The 17,547-nt window shown below is 39.8% G+C and overlaps 1 protein-coding gene across 1 annotated transcript; it reads left to right on the top strand.

Annotated features, from left to right (window-relative positions):
* Window positions 1-5,615: 5,615 nt before the first annotated feature.
* On the top strand, window positions 5,616-6,545 carry OR10G3 (olfactory receptor family 10 subfamily G member 3; the record flags this gene model as incomplete). Its single annotated transcript, XM_079769826.1, has 1 exon — window positions 5,616-6,545. The coding sequence occupies one exon, from the start codon at window positions 5,616-5,618 to the stop codon at window positions 6,543-6,545; it is 930 nt and encodes a 309-aa protein (XP_079625952.1).
* Between the last annotated feature and the right edge of the window lie 11,002 nt (window positions 6,546-17,547).

The raw sequence follows: 17,547 nt of genomic DNA on the forward strand, positions 1-17,547 counted from the left end.
ACATACTTAGGTTGTGGGTTTGATCCCAAGTAGGGGGTATGCCGATGTTTCTCTCTCTCTCTCTTTCTCTCTCTCTCTCTCTCTCTCTCTCTCTCTCTCTCTCTCTCTCTCTCTCCTTCTCCCTTCCTTTCTAAAATCTTTAAAAAATTTAAAAAGCTGTGGTACATTTACACAATGGGATACTTACACTGCCATAAAAAAAAGAAGGAAATCTTACCTTTTGAAACAACATAGATGGACCTGGAGAGTATTATGCTAAGTGAAATAAGCCAGTCAGAGAAAGACAAATACCATATGATCTCACTTATATGTAGAATCTAATGAACAAAATAAATTGATGAATAAAATAGAAACAGAGGCATGGATATATGAAACAGTCTGACAGCTGTCAGAGGGTAGTGGGGGGACCTGGATGAACAAAGGTGAAGGGATTAGCCAAAGAATATATATGCATAACCCATAGACACCAACAACAGTATAGTGATGGCCAGAGGGAAGAGAGATGGGGGCTGGATGGAAGGGGACAAAGTTGGGAGGTACAACATCTGTAAGTGTCAACAATAAGAAAAAAAAAACAAGGGTGCTATTATAATATTCCCTAAGCTAAATGTCTCACACATTCTAATTGACTCTGGGGGAAATAAATGATGTAACAGAACACAAAGGAGACCAATCTTAGCAGTTACCTTCAGAGAGAGCCCCAACTCTTTTCCCCAGTTTGTAAGGAAACTGGAAGAGGACTTCTACAACTAAGCAGGCAAATAGTAAAGTGTTTCATTAGTTTGGTCCTTTAGCCAGAACTGATCAATTGGGTCTTCTGCCATGAGCTCTTCACAGTAACTATCCTGACCCCGTGAGACCCAAAACCATTGAAATTATCCTAGGAACAGCTTCATATCTCTTCTCTTGGATTGGAAAAGGATTTTCTGTGGATACTGACACCTCCAGATGAAGGTGATTCTCTCTCTCTCCCCCAAGTCCCATCCCATTTTCCGGAGTTAAATGTCATCTACAGGACTTGATCACTGATGTGGACAGGTGCTGAAAAGAGAGGAAGATATTCCTCATTATAGATGACCACAGAGTAAGTTTCAAATATCGATTAATGTTGGGTTCAAACACTGTGCAAAGGGTTTCTTCACTCTCAGTCATTTTATCTTTTCTTGTTTCATTATGCAATATATTTATTTCTGCTCTCACAGAAATTTTCTTCCCTGCTCTGCTAAGTCTAACTGTGCAGCTACCATTTAGCCTTATAATACGGGGATAACACTATCTCCCCAAGCCTTTTATTGGCTACATCTTTCTCTAAAGCCACCTTTCTTCAGGCTCATTCACTGCCTTAAAAGGTAAGAATATCTTGGAGTTCTGTGGTGGTTCCATCTTTACTCCTTGCTGTTTGGTCCTTGTCAGGTCCCTTCTTCCTGTAACACAGGTTCTCTGCCCAAAATGTGAAGAATGGATGTGAGTAAAACTATAACCTGGTTTCTGTGTTATTTAAACAGACAGTTCGAATGCATTGCTACTAAGGGTTTTATATTTTAATGGAAATTTGAAGCTCAAACTTAATAACTCAATTTTTTTATCATCCATTAGATTATTTAGATGAGAAAACTAAATAATCTCTTTAGATTATTTTCAGTTTTATTTTATGGGGACTGTGATGATGTCGATTATTTTCATGTCTTATGTAAAATTCAGAAAATGGCAATAGATTATATGTGTTCTAAATATTTAAGGTGTTTTTTTATAAATTAAAAGAAAGTGCTTTGAGTTTACTATCAAGACATAAAAAATTTAAGTTTCTTCATGACCATTTGATAAATGGATGACTAGAGTTAGGTATGTAATTTGAGACCAAAATTAAGTGGAAATAGGGTAAAGCCTGCTCTTTTCCTTATTAGAAAAGGTACCTAATGCCCTAGTCAAATCAGTTACTAACAATTTTTAAAGATCAGCATTATAGATTTGCTGATAGTCATTTTGTGATCCACTAATGATTCCCATATTTTTTCAAACATGCTTATACTAGATAACCTTTTGTATTTGATATGAGATCATGATACAAAAACATATTGCATCAATACTTTCACAGTCCCTGTAAAATGAAAATACTGCTAAGCCCCCAGGCAATGGTCTACCTCTTTTGAAAATGTATCAGTGTGACAGTGAAAGGAGATTGGCCATTTCACAGATTAATGGTAACAAAATGTGTTTAATTTTAGAACATGCACTTAACTCTACTACATCTAGATTTAGAAATAGGGCAGCAATTAGAATCTTTGACGAAATGAACCATCAAATTCTTAAAATCGTTATTCTGATCATAGACAAAGCTATGGCTTCAGCACACTAACAATTAATGTTGTCAAAAAAATTTAAAACTAACAATTTACAATCTGAAATAACCTGATTTACGAAATTATTTGGGCTTATTTGTGGGAAGGAATGTTAAGTAAAATGTAGAAAGAATACTAGACTGGAAATCATAAATCCTAGTGGTAGCGCTTACTCTAGCACTTATAGCTATGGGACTCCTCTGTCATTTAACTCCTCTAAGGATCATCACTACACAGATGTAAAATGCCATCATTATTTTGTGAGTTCATACCATCCTAGTTCACTGAGGTTTCATCAGTGCCATGTTTCTTTCTCTTTGTGTCATGTTCTTCTCTCTCTCTCTCTCTCTCTCTCTCTCTCTCTCTCTCTCTCTCTCTCTCCTCCTACCTCCAATTTTGATATTGAAAGGAATTAAGGCATCTCAGAGCCATATCTGGGATGTCAATGAATCACAGTAAGAAGAGGGGTGCTCACCCAAGTTTCATGCCTGGAGATCTATAATAATGGCAATGGCACAGGGAAGAAGGTAAAAGAAAATTGTCCTGTTAATATTTATAACTAAATTGGGAAGAAAATTGTTAGAGAAATAAATAGAAGAAATTTTGATTGCAACTGGAATAAAATCACACCTAATAAAGACAGTATTACAAATAGGGCTACTAGTACATGCCTTCCCCTCATCCTTCCCTTTAAGATGGTTCTAAAATCTAAGGGCAAGATTAGGAAATACTATTCTCTCAGGTTAAATAAAATGAGAACTGGCATATACGAACATTAAAATCATTGTGTTGTACATGTGAAACTAATATAATATCAATTATACCTCAATATAAAAAATTAATTTTAAAAACATTCTAAGTTCAGGTTCTATGAACTAGCATGTTAACTTCATAGATTTCTTTTTGATAGAAAATTTATCTCCAAAGGCTATAGTTTCATTGCACTGTAACCAGCTTTATATTAATCTAGCAACCTTATGCCAATAGTCTTTTTTTAATGTCTATAAATTCCCTGTTCTTCAGATGCTCTTAGAAACTTTATATTCTAACTAGTTTTCTCATTCTCATGTTAATAAATTTTACATGCATTTAACACACACACACACACACACACACACACGAATCAGCACACTACATGTGGACTGGATCTCCCTATGTACGGGAAATTTCCCAAAAGTAGTCATTGTTCCTAGAGAGTAATTCAGAGAACAGAGAGAGTGTTCCCTAAAGCAAATAAGAAAACGGTAAAGAAAATAAATAAGGAAAAAATAATTTAGGAACTCTAAAAATTTGAGAAATGTGCTGAAAAGAAGAAAGCCATTGGAAATAATAAAGGCAATCTAAAAGAGATAGAGACTCAGAAAGAAAATAATTAAAATCTTGTGAACATATCCTCACTACTGCCCAGAAGAAAAATATAAAGATAAAGATACTTGTGATTTACCAGGTGTAATTCACTGAAACTATTGAAGCCTGAATTGTGTGCTCCATCAAATTCCCTTTGCTCTGATTCAAAACTCATAAAAAATACATCTGGTTCCTAATTTGATTTCCGGGGACCTTGATATTAGTAAGTGATTGCCCGGAGTACTAGACATACCATTTCAGTCACGGGAGTGAGATCTCCCACTACAGGTTAACAAATGGGTTGTTTGGTTTACAAGTCATTCTCTCAGGTATTTGAATAGTGTGAATTGATTTCCCAATGCCTGATTCCGTAGGGAGACCAAATCAAGCTTCTACCTTAAACCTGCAGAGTTTAACATCTGACTTTTTCTGGTTTGCTCAACCAGAGCAGGTGCCTGACTTACTATGACCATCCCTCTTTGCTTCCTCCTCTTCTCTCTTCCTTTACCATGTTCCAAGACACAAGTATTAGACACAAAGGAATCAAAATACATAGCATCAAGTACCAACCACAACTTCACTTATATGCTCACAGCTTCATGGCCGTTATTTCCCTTTAATTATAAAGAACTTGGAGAGTAGACTCATACAGCACCAAGCACTGTCACACACAACCAGCCATTTAATCAAAGTTCTATTCCATTCTGTCTACTACAGAGAGGGAAAGAAAATTTTTCATTGCCTTCCTGCATATTCCCCACTCCATAGAAGTTTATATCCTGGAAGAGATAAGAATGAGGCAGTGGCCTCTGAAAGTTTCTGAACTGGCAGAATTCTAACAAAACAAATACAGTCAAACCTCAGTTCTCAAACATCTTCCATCTCAAACAATTAGGTTCTAGACCAAGTTATTCAAGGGAAAAGGTGTCTGTTTGTCAAGAAAAAAAAAATCAGTTCTCCAACCGGCAACACTTTCATGTTGATACCTCAGCATGACAAAAAGCATCCCTAAAGCAACAAAGGATAGAATGCTTTTGCTGCGGGCAAAATCAATGATTAGGACCATTTTAAAACATAAAGAGGTCGTCAAGCGTGTTAATGTTGCCAAGGGTGTGAAAGTGCTCACAAAACAAAAATCACAGGCAATTGTAGAGGAAGAAAAAGTGTTGCTAATTTGGATAAATGAAAATCAGTTAGCTTGTGATAGCATTTCAGAGGCAATGATATGTGAAAAAGCAAAAATGCTGAAAGACATCCCTGGAACAGTGTTGAAAGTGACTCATTTAAGGCTAGTAAGAAGTGATTTGATAAATTGAAGAAAAGAAGTGTTTATTTATAGATTAACAGTACATTAAACATGTACTGTATATCAGAAAAGTTAAAACAGGGAATCATTTGTGGGTCCGGAACAGAATAATTCAAATTTACATTATTTCTAATGGGGAAAAATAATTCGGTTTTCGAACAAATCGCTTCTCGAACAGCCTTCTGGACTGTATTAAGTTCCAGAACTGAGGTTCCACTAAATCCTTTCCCACACATGTCATTTGCAGTAACTCCTTAATCTTAGGCAAAAGTTCTCTAGGTACAAACTTCTAAGCACAAACATTCTCTATAAACGTCCCGAGAGTGAATATTTTAGGGTTTGCAGAACAAACACAATGACTACTCTGCCATCCTAGCACCAAAGCAGCTGCAGACAATACATATGTAAATGAGCATGGCTGTGTTCCAATAAAACTTTATTTACAAAACAGGCCAACCGCCTGCCACAGAACATACTTTCTCCCTACTTGTCATCTCTCCACGTAAGAGAGAAACTTCTCTTCCACTGTCCCTATTTTTACAATCTCTTTCTCTAGTTCCTCCTCTCTTACCCCCATGCTAAGTCCTGTTTTGTCCATTCTCTAGGTAAGAATTCTCCAGACGATGGAAAGCGTCAACAGCACATTGGTGACTGAGTTCATCCTGACAGGAATTCCCTACCCACTCAGGCTAAGGACATTTCTTTTTGTGTTCTTTTTGCTGATCTACATCCTGACTCAGCTGGGGAACCTGCTTATTCTAATCACTGTTTGGGTAGATGTACAACTCCATGCCCATCCCATGTACATCTTTCTTGGTGTTCTCTCCATCATTGACATGGCCATCTCCACCATCATTGTTCCTCGCTTCATGATGAACTTCACTTTAGTCATCACACCCATCTCATTTGGTGGCTGTGTCACTCAACTCTATTTCTATCACTTCCTGGGCAGCACCCAGTGCTTCCTCTACACCCTGATGGCCTATGACAGGTACCTGGCCATCTGCCGGCCCCTGCACTACCCTGTGCTCATGAATGCTAAGCTGAGTACCTTACTTGTGGCTGGAGCTTGGGTGGCAGGATCCATCCACGGGGCTCTCCAGGCCATCCTAACCTTCCGTCTGCCTTACTGTGGGCCTAACCAGGTAGAGTACTTCTTCTGTGACATCCCTGCAGTTTTGAGGCTGGCCTGTGCTGATACAACAGTCAACAAGCTGGTGACCCTTGTGGACATTGGGGTGGTGGTTGCCAGTTGCTTCTCCCTGATTCTCCTCTCCTACATACGGATCATTCAGGCCATCCTGAGAATCCGTACAGCCGATGGGCGGCGCCGGGCCTTTTCAACCTGTGGAGCCCATGTAACTGTGGTAACCGTGTACTACGTGCCTTGTGCCTTCGTCTACCTGAGACCTGAAACCAACAGCCCCCTGGGTGGGGCAGCTGCCCTATTCCCCACAGCCATCACTCCTTTTGTCAACCCCATCATCTACACTCTTCGGAACCAAGAGGTGAAGCTGGCCTTGAAGAGAATGATAGGAGGCTGTAGGACTTAGAGTCAGGTTTGAAAGTCTATCCCCCACTGGGAAAACCTTCGCATTTACAATTTTTTTCTAATGTATAGATATCAGTGAGTCTTTCTTTTTCTTCTTGCTTTTTCTCTTTTATGTAACCATATAATATCAATACATCAAGATCAAACACAGTCTAAGGTAAAATACTACTTTCTAGCATTCCTTAGAGTTAAAAACCTCAGCTGCTCCAAGAATAGAGAGTGAGATTAAAGCCACTCAGAAGATAGCAAAATCTGGCACATTTAGACATCCAGAGAATTGGCATACCAAAGAAATCCAATAGGCTTTTTAGTCTCTAGGCTGACATAGGTCAAGACCTCATAGAATAGCCTATGCTTCCTTTTTTTTTTTTTCCAAGTTTTTTTAAAATATATTTTTATTGATTTCAGCTAGGAAGGGAGATGGGGAGAGAGAAACATCAATGATAAGAGAGAATCATTGATCAGCTGTCCCTTGCACGCTCCATTTTGGGGATTGAGCCGCAACACTGGCCAGGGCAGAGAAATTGGGAACTTTTATTAGATTTATTTATTTATCATTCAGAATTCCTCTTCTATCATTTGTCTGTTTATAATAGTTGCCTATTTTTTTATTGAGTTGTTGACTTTGCCATGTCAATTCATTAAAGATTTTTGTATATTATAAAAAGTCATCTGTTGATTATATGAATACAAATATTTTCTTCCATCTGTGTCACTTACTTGTGTTTATTCTGTCTTTTTATTACAAAATTTTTATTTTTGTGCACTAATCTTTTTTTTATGGATCTTGGGTTCTTGTCTTGCTTAAGAAGCTCACTCCCCACACCAATTTTCTAGTATCCTCAATTTTCTTGTAATATTTTTATTTTTGTTTTGTTCATTTATATCTTTACTAGAGGCCTGATGCATGAAAATTCAGCAAGAGTAGGCCTTCCTTCCCCCGGCTGCCAGCACCGGCTTCCCTCCAGCACCTGGGACCTGGGCTTCCCTCCTCCAGCCCCTGGCAGGCACCCGGGACCCCGGCTGGCTTCCCTCCGGCCCAGCTTCATCAGAAAAGATGTCTGGAAGGATGTCCGGTCTAATTAGCATATTACCCTTTTACTATTATAGATTCCAGGCAAGACAAGGCAATTAGACAAGGCAAGCACTAAAGATCCCAAAGGGAGCTGATGAAAGCTTATCTCCCTTCTGCCTCTACCATCCCTCAGAACATTGTTAGGGGCTTCATTGTAGGAGACATAAAGCACTCCCGGCTCTGAGGGCAAATCCAAACCAGCTGGAACAGAGCAGGACCTCATAGTGGGAATGGGGTGAGGGAGGCGTGGAACAGAACCACAGGCACCCTTGATGAGGTGATGTGGAGACTATTCCTCCAAGCAAATTGTGGAGACTATTTCCCCACACAGACCACCCCCACGTTCCTCTAGGAGTTGATGCCATGGTAGTAACAGTGTGTGTGGCAAGACCTCTGGGTAGAGATTACACTGAGTGACTTTGAAGATGATGAGTTGACAGCTGTAAAAGTCAGGCTTCCACACATACCTCACAGTTGGACCCAACACCAGCCACCTGTGTCAGGGAACACATTTGCTCTTCTTACAGCTCTTCTAGGTAGCCAGCCCTCAACCTTCAACATCACATCACAGTAATATTTGTACTTGCCAGAGACCTTTGCTTTGGGTCTGTCAACATGAAGTTGTGGGCCTCAGAGAAGCCAGACTGGTCCTTTGGGAGGAGCAAGAAGAGGACCCACATCAGAAGCACATATTCTGTGTTAATGTAAGAAAATATACAAACCCAGAAAATTAACCCTTTGCACTCGCTTGCTTTTTTCTCGATTCCTTTATTCTACTCGGGATTTAATTTTTTAAATACCCCAGATTTTACAAAGTGCAGCAGTAGAATAAAACACTGGAGTTTCTTTTCATACAAACTTATTTGGATTTTTTTATATTTCAAATTATTGATACATTCAAAGAGTACTTTTAATCTCGATGCTAACCGTGTCGAGTCACACTTGACATCCGAGTGCAAAAGGTTAAAAGTGGAACTGCCTTATAACTCAGCAATTCCATTTCTGGGAATTTATCCAAAGAAACCTGAAACACTAATTTGAAAGAATATATGCACCTCTATGTTCATAGCAGTATTATGTACAACAAGAGGCCAGGTGCACAAAATTCATGCATGGATACAGTCCCTAGGCTGGGCCGGCAATCAGGGCCAATCTGTAGGGTGACCAGCAGGGCTATTGGGGGGTAGGGGGGGGGGGCCTGCAGGCTGGGGGCAGCTCCTGCATTGAGCATCTGCCCCTAGTGGTCAGTGTGCATCATAGTGACCAGTTGTTCCACCATCCGGTTGATTTGTATATTAGGCTTTTATTATATAGGATAGCCAAGACTTAGAAGCAGCCAAAGTGCCCATCAGTGGATGAGTGGATAAAAAAGCTGTGGTATGCTGGTGGGAATGCAGACTGGTGCAGCTACTGTGGGTAACAGTATGGAGTTTCCTCAAAAAACTAAAAATGGAACTCCCATTTAACCCAGTGATCCCACTTCTATGAATATGTCTCAAGAAACTAGAAACACTAATCAGAAAGGATATATGCACCCCTATGTTCATAGCAGCACAATTTACAATAGCTACGATTTGGAAACAGCCTAAGTGCCATCAGCAGATGAGTGGATTAAAAAACTGTGGTACATCTACACAATGGAATACTACGCATATTGAAGCAGGTGCAATCATCATGCTACTGAGAAATCTTAATAGTAAATGGGGTCTTTGTAATGGTACTTGATTTATTATCAAAAGATTGTGACCTAACATAATCAAAGCTGAAGTATTAACAGGATCTGCAGAAGGAGAGGTTGTTCTGATTCCAAGAATTGATTTGTCCCCATCTGACACTAGCCTCCCATTTAAATTAATTCGAAGACAGTTTCCCGTGATACCAGCATTCGCGATGACTGTTAATAAATCACAAGGACAAACTCTAGTCAGAGTAGGAATATTCCACCTGAACCCGTTTTCGGACATGGTCAGTTACATGTTGCTTTCTCTCGAGTTCAAAGAGTATATAACATTAAAGTTAAAGTTGTAAATACTTCATCACAGGGGAAATTAGTCAAGCACTCTGAAAGTGTTTTTACTTTTAATGTGGTGTACAGGGAGATATTAGAATAAGTTTAATCAATTTATCAGTCATTGTTTTTTATCAATGTTGTTTTTATATCATGTTTTGTATCATGTTTTTGTTGTTTTATGTCATGTCTTTGTTGTTGTTATATCATGTTGTTATTGTTTATTTATTAATCAATTTATTATTTTCATATACATTTTACTAATTTTCTTTCATCTCTGACACTTCTATTACAGAGAAAGGGCGAATAGCGATACTAAAATATTTCTCCTAATTAATTTCCTTTCAGTGTGCACGAATCCGGACACGCAGTCACTAGTTTATTTATAAAATCACAGAGGTAGAAAAGTAATTTGTATAAGAAATGGGCTTACGAAACAAGTTATAGAGGCAAAAGAAGGGCCCTTGGAGCTTAGAAGTGAGGAAGGTCATGGTCAAGCCAGCTGAGAGTGGAAGGGAGAGTGGGAGGGGAAAGGCAAGGACATTCTCCCAGGAGGGAGAGTGTGCAGGTACTAAGGGTTTTAAGGGTGGAGTTTTTAGGGGAAGTCCCAGGGGAATATCTCAGTAGACAATTCATCGGCTTTCCACATGTGTTCTTTTTATAACCGGACAACCAAGAGGTCCAAGCTGCCTGTCACTACTTGAGCCAATTAAGCAGAGACAGGATTGAATCATATGTGAGCGTTTATTCCCATAATGCCGGCAGTATGGGAGAGCAGCAGGTCATCCACAAAATTCTGCTCTCCTCTCCCCATAAACCAGCTGCTTATATTGGGTAGAAGGACAAAGATTACATGGGAAAGCAGGAATTACAGGCCTGGGAAAGTAGCATGGTATAATCATTACAGGTTATAAGTCATGCGGGCTGGAGGGGGGCGGGGGGGGTGTCGCAGAGCCCCTGGGCGCCTCTGGGCACTCCTGGACCAGATTACAGGTAAATAGGGGCTGGAGGTTGTAAAAAGCAGGTGCCTCTGGGACTAGATTGTTTCAGCCCCAAGGTTATAAATCTTTCCATAATGATAGGCAGTTCTCAGGACTTGGAGGACGGACTGCATTCCGATGTTTGCTCCCATGTCCCAGGGCGTACAACTCTCAGCCAGGTTAGAATGTGCTTTCTCTCATCAGAACAGAGCCATCATGGTTAGCAGAGCATGATTAATATTTCTTATCATTGTAGCTGGTCCCCAATATTCAATTTCTGCCCCTAACATTTTCAGGATCTAGGTCTCCACTGAATGATGGATTGGTCCGTGCCAGGGCAGGGGGTCATTATCCAATGCAGCTGGTCCTGAGGTCAGCCCTGGTGTCACTGGTCTGGTTTTGCTGCTTTTTTGGACCTGGAACTGAAATACAACTGAGGCTTAAATGTTAACTCTAAGGAGGAAAGGTCAGGGGGTCCAAACAACATGACCAGCAATATACTATGGGAGGAAAGGTCACCCTGGGGAGGAGGTCCCACCCTACCATTGTCCTTTGCCACCTTGGTGACCTTCTGTACCTGGGCCATCCTCTTTGCTCTGCTCATGTCTGTCTAACTGCCTACCACACAAGGACAGCAATGCCATGCCTGCCACAGCCTGGCTTTCTGTTCCCATGCTGGGAGAGATAGAAGGTTAGCACTTCAACTCTGGAATACGTCAAAAAGACAGTGGAATAAATCTTTCGGTTTCCCTTTGTAAGCTACCAAAGGCTGCCTCTAGAAGGGAAAGGAAAGGAAGAGAAGAACACCATCCAGCTCCAGAATGATGCTGAATTTGTGGTGACAGCAAGACATTCAGGTAGGAAATATTTACTATGAAGTTGGGAAATATGAGACAACCTCATGTACCCATATTTGGATTGGATGCAAAACAAACCAACAAATTAAGAAAAACAAACCTGAGTCATCAACAGAAATGATATTTAAGTACTTTAAAAATATGTGTGAGAAAGGACACGTATTCAATGCATCACAACTAAACACTTTCCTGGGAGTGGTTCCTGTATGTTACATCTTTTCACCCTCTTCCTTTTGCAGCTACTTAATAGCCTGCAATGCAGGCTCTCACTCATTAATCACTCTTCTTGGTGGTGATTTAGTATTACAACCACCAGGTGGAGATGTCCCACTGCTCTTCACGTACTATCCACGAACAGAGAGGTTAAGAAATTTGGAGGGCTGGGGAGGTCAGGTTCTTCACTTCCACTAGTTACACAAGTAAGTGGGTGCCTTCATACCCGAGAGTGAAAAGAATGTGGAGAGTGAGTCTGAAAGGTCAGGCTGTGGCTGCCTCTTCCTCTCATTGTTTTCTTAGTCCTTCGGTTTCTATGGAGATCTGTGTTTGAGTAGCAACTCTGAATCCATTTATTGCCCCTCAAGTCTTGGGGCTGAGCCCAGAGACTGGTTGTGAAAAACAGCAGGATTTGAAATGGGTGGAAAGAAGATTTATTTGGTAAATCTAGATAGCAAAAGATAGTAAGATCTCAGTAAAATGTTTGTTGAATGAATGGATGGAGGATAAATGTTCCCTAAAATAGGATGGCCTTGACTAATCCTACTTAGTTCTAGCTTGCAGTAAGACAAAGTAGAGACAAAGAAAACTGGTTCTTTTCTGTCATCAAAATCATAAAAATGTGTCTTCATTAACAGGTTGACTAACTCAAAGAGTGATTAGGGTGTTTTATTGTTCTGCTTAAATTAGAAGTTTTTCATATTTGCATTACTAATAGCCCTTGTTTTTAAGAGAATTTGCTTTTCTGTCCTTTGGAGCAGTTCACTCAGTATCCATTCACAGATCGAAGTCGATCTACATATGAACAGCTTTCTACCTGGAGATGGAATCAAGGCTTCCCTCTTAGTCCCTCCCCCTCTAGCCCCACCCTTCCTCCTCACTCTCTCTTCCATTACCCTGTTTAATTACCACTCTCTGTAATTATCTAATTTATTTCCTTGCCTTTTTATTGCTTGTCACCTTCCACTGATAACAAGTTCATTACTGCCTTCCTCACAGAGTTTTCTATTCTAAATTTTAGAGTCTAGTGAACCTAAAAAATTGGCCAGGCACTAGGCCAAATGCCTTAACTGAGTTGTGCTAAAACTCTAGCACAATCCTATGAAGTAGATACTATTAATCTCATTTTTATATGAGGAAACCATGTATAAATAATTGATATTTTACTGAGCGGAAGAGAGAGGGATAGAGAGTTAGAAACATCGATGAGAGAGAAACATCAGCTGCTTCCTGCACACCTCCTACTGGGGATGTGCCTGTAACCAAGGTACATGGCTTATGACCGAAATCGAACCTGGGACCTTTCAGTCCGAAGGCTGATGCTCTATCCACTGAGCCAAACCAGTTAGGGCATGAGGAAACCTTTCTAAGACAAGTTAAGTAAAATGACTAAAATTATTCAGTCGATAAGTGGTAAAGACGATTTAAACCCAAAAACTCACATCCCAGAATCCACAGTCTTCAGAGTACAGACTTTGTTTTAAGATAAATGTATGAGAGCTTCAGTTCCACAATTCACAGCTACATGATCCTCAGTAAAGTACCTCTCTAAACCTCAACTTTCTAACTGGTAAAATGAGGATAATAATGTCTATCTCACAAGATTACTGTAAGAAAGAATGTAATTAAAGACCTCACATGGCCCTGTCACAAAGAAGTGGCCCATAAAGATTACCTACTTACCTGTTTACCTTCTATATCAAATTAATGCTTCTTCACGAAGACATCAAGTGCAGTGCTTTATATATAGTAACTAACCATGGACTCTTGTTCAATAGAGGAAGGGAAGGAGGGAGGGAGGGAAGGAGGGAGGGAGGGAGGGAGGGAGGGAGGGAGGGAGGGAGGGAGGGAGGGAGGGAGGGAGGGAGAAAGGGAGAGAGAGATTTACTGCCTCAGTCAAGTGGACAATCAGTCAAGTCTCCCTTCTTCTCATGAAACTTTATGCATGCCTCTATGAAATTTTCTCACATTGTATTTTATATTTGCTCAACATTATCCCTCTTCTCAAGGAGAGGCAGAGTCTATGTCTTACCTTTGTAACCCCAGCATCTCAGTTCCCTTACTATGAGCATGAATGTGATTTTTTTTTATGTTGAGAACTGTATTTTTTTAATGCTACTTTCCTCCTAAATGCAGGTCCAGTGAGTGAAATATGGAGTGCATTTGATAAATGTTTGTTGAGACTGTAACTAATTGGAAGGTCTAGCTCGGTCCTAAAGTCCAAGGGAAGGAAAGGATTTCTCTGGCCTGGGCTTGGGTTTAAATCCTGAGGGATTCTGCCATCTGGAGATACAGAATCATGAACTTGTAAGCTGCTTTGGTTTTTGACTGGACTTATTTCTAGAGGTCACAACGATCATCAGCAGGCCTGAGGGTTGTTGATGGATTGTAATATTTTATTAATTGAATTCAAATTAAGTTCCAATATGCATATTAAATTATAATTACATTAAAGTCTTCAGAAGAAAGGGAGAGACAGCAATGTAAAGAATGTAATCAATCCCACTCTGGCATTCCATTCAATGAGTATAGAGTGAGTCAGTTCTCTTGTCCCCTCTCTAATATAAGCATGAGTGTGATTCTACATTGAGAAGTGCATATTTTTTTTATTCCACCTACCCCTTAGTGCAGGCCAATGACATCATCTGATAATTAAGCCGAAGAAATGATCATCTATTTTAATACCTGCGTAAAACTGGTCTCTGGTACATTCCTTCCTCAGGGATTTTCAACTTTGATTCTAGGTGACTTTTGTCCTGAGTAATGCTTTTGGAAACTGACTACCATGAGTTTATTATTATAGGATCCTATGTAGAACTTGTTGCAATGGACACATTTTGTTGATTGATATAGATACACGCAAAGCACAGAGGTTAAAGCTGGGTGAGAAAATCATCTGGTCTAACTTAATCATTGCAGATCGGGAAACAGATCTGGAGAGGTAAAGACATTTTTCTATGGTAATTTAACTGGGAAGTGGAAGAATCTGACTGGAATCCAAGTCAATGATTTTTCCACTAAAAATGGAAATATGTGTCAGATGAGGTCTATTTGTCAAGTGGACTTTCAATATAAGGTCATGGAGGGGAAAAACTATGATTTTATACATATGTGCTTTTTATTTTGAAAATTATATATTTTAATGCTCTTATTTATTTTTTATGTTAATCCTCACCCAGTCATCTTTAGAGAGTGTGGAAGAGAAGGAGGGAGGAGGAGAGAGGCATCAATGTGAGAGAGACACATCCACCAGTTGCCTCCCCAAAGCTCCCCAACCAGAGCAGAGGATTGAACCCACAACCCAGGTACACGCCCTTGACCAGGAATCAAACCCTCAACCCTTCAGTACATGGGCCCATGCTTCAACCACTGCGCCACACTGGCCAGGGCTTAATGCTCTTATTTTTAAAAGATCTTAAATTTAGAAGGGCTTTCATAGTACTGTAATAGTTATGACACTTTCTTGTTTGTTTTCTAAGATTTTGAATTAGGTAATGTGGTTGTATCGAGTTCATTTTCTAAGGCTATTTTTTAGATACCTTGGCCAGTCGGGGAGAAAGTGTTCCTTTTCCATTTCAAGAAAACAAAGTTAATACTGGAATTTCAAGCTGATTGAATAAAGATGGACAGCTTAGAAAGGGTGTGTCCGGAAGGATGGCTGAGCTTTCCAGTATAAAGAAGGGGGTAGGTGATGAAAAGAGTAACTGTTCTTGAGTAACAGGCCTATTTCTCCCAAGTCTCCCTCTTTACCCTCTCTTTTCTTTTAGACTTCCATCTAATATTTTGGAAACACATACATACCTTGGTAACATTTATCTCTTGATCAAAAGATGGGAACAGAGGTTGTTAAACCAGCTAGGGCAAAGAAAGATATAAACTTCATAGAATAGAATTTGGTCCTTAAAGTCACTCCTCCATCATCCTCAATTTTTGCTCTAAATCCAATGACCCCCTCTTCTTACCTGTGTATAAACATTTAAGCTATACATATATTTAAATCTCTCTGTATATAATGTGTGTGTGTATCTATATCTAGGGAGAGAAAAGAGAGAGCACCCACAACATGAATAGTAAATTCCTGAACCTCATATTAAATTCCATGGGATTAAGTGGATCATGGGGTCAAGAAAGTGTACAATGCATTTTAAGACAAAGAATAATGAATCGAACAGTATATGATTATTAAATAATGTAAGTACTATATTGCCATCCATTCTCATAGAAAAACTCAGTTGCAGTGAAGCATAGAATTCTCCACAATATACACCATGGCCCTTATCATACATTTTAAATTTCCATATTTAAGCCAGGTGCCATTCACCTCAAACCCACAAGTCCCATAAAGTCAATATTCACAGCAATCCTTCCAGTTCTTGACTCCTTTCTCCATTAACTCATTTGCTATCCTATTCCAGCCTCTTTGGACTTTCAGGGTGATAGGATCTTCAGCTCCTCCTAGTTCTCCTTAAGGATGCTGGCTTTGACTTGCGCCATCAGCTCTCCTTACTCTGAACTATCCTGTGACCTCCTGGTTCATAGGTCGATGCAGCGGGCTAAGATCTATCTTTTAAATGTTTACTTATGCTTGGCTTCTCACTCATTCTTGTCTTGTTTCTTCTTTAGTTCCATGGTGTAGTAGAAAGAGCAGTTCCTTGAGGTAAGATATGGTTCTAGAGAACCTTTTGAAAAGTCACTTAGCCTCTGTTGTTCTTAGTTTCCTTATCTGAAAAGTGAGAGATTTGCAAATGATCCCTATGGCCCCTTTCAGACCCAAAGTCTTTGGGAGTCCACTTGTTCCTCTCCTTAAAGGTTCCTCCTGAAAGCTGTTTCTATTATAGGTTGTCAATTATTCATATTTTCTGACATACTTCAATCCATATGTTCCTATTCCCTCAAAGACTTGCCTCTATGACTTAACTCTTTCTTTCTCATCACTCTGATTTATTTTCCTTTCTCATGGCTTGGTCTTCCTTCCTTCCTTCCTTCCTTCCTTCCTTCCTTCCTTCCTTCCTTCCTTCCTTCCTTCCTTCCTTTCTTTCTTTCTTTCTTTCTTTCTTTCTTTCTTTCTTTCTTTCTTTCTTTCTTTCCCTTTCTCATCATGCTCCCTCACCCTTGCTGTTTGTCCCTAATTCCCCATTCTTTGTTGATTTATTGATTTTCTTTCAAATGACCAACTTCAAGATCCCCAGAACTTTAACACATTGTTCCTATAATGTTTTCCTTGAAAACACACACACACACACACACACACACACACACACACACACACACTCCTTCCCGCCCCCACCCTAGCCTTCTCCCACTGCCAGCTAGGCTCAGGGCCCTCCTAGCCTACAACCTCCCTTTCCTTTTCCACTCTCTTGTCCTATTCACAAATTCTGTTTCCCTTTAGTTAACATGAGTAACATGGAGAAATGAAGGTAAGCAAAAAGAGTAAGTTCTACCCATCCTCTTATGGATGTTTAAACTCCTGCCATCCTTTCAGAATGAACTCTGAAAAGAAACACCAGACAAGAATCAATCTGAATGACAGTCCTTGATCTTCACTCCCTGCCTCTGCCTCTAAAACACCATGGCAACTGCCACCTGAAAGAGGCCAGGCTGAAAAATCATCTAATAAGACCAGGGGTTGTTTGCCAGCGCTTTCTTACTTAGTGAAGTGTTGCAAAGGGCACTTTTCCCTTCCTCTTGATTGCCTTGCTCCCTTAATGCTAGTAAGGCAAAAAACATATGATAGTATATGGAATTAAAAGAAACCTAATGTGTTGTCAATATTAATTGAAGGTCTTCAAATTTTCTTTGGGAGTTGAATGTTTGTGCCATCCTCCAGGTCTGTAGCCAGAAAACGAGGCCTATAACAGAAGCAGAAA

The sequence above is a fragment of the Cnephaeus nilssonii genome (genome assembly GCF_951640355.1).
Source record: "Cnephaeus nilssonii genome assembly, chromosome: 4".
NCBI classification, from domain to species: domain Eukaryota; kingdom Metazoa; phylum Chordata; class Mammalia; order Chiroptera; family Vespertilionidae; genus Cnephaeus; species Cnephaeus nilssonii.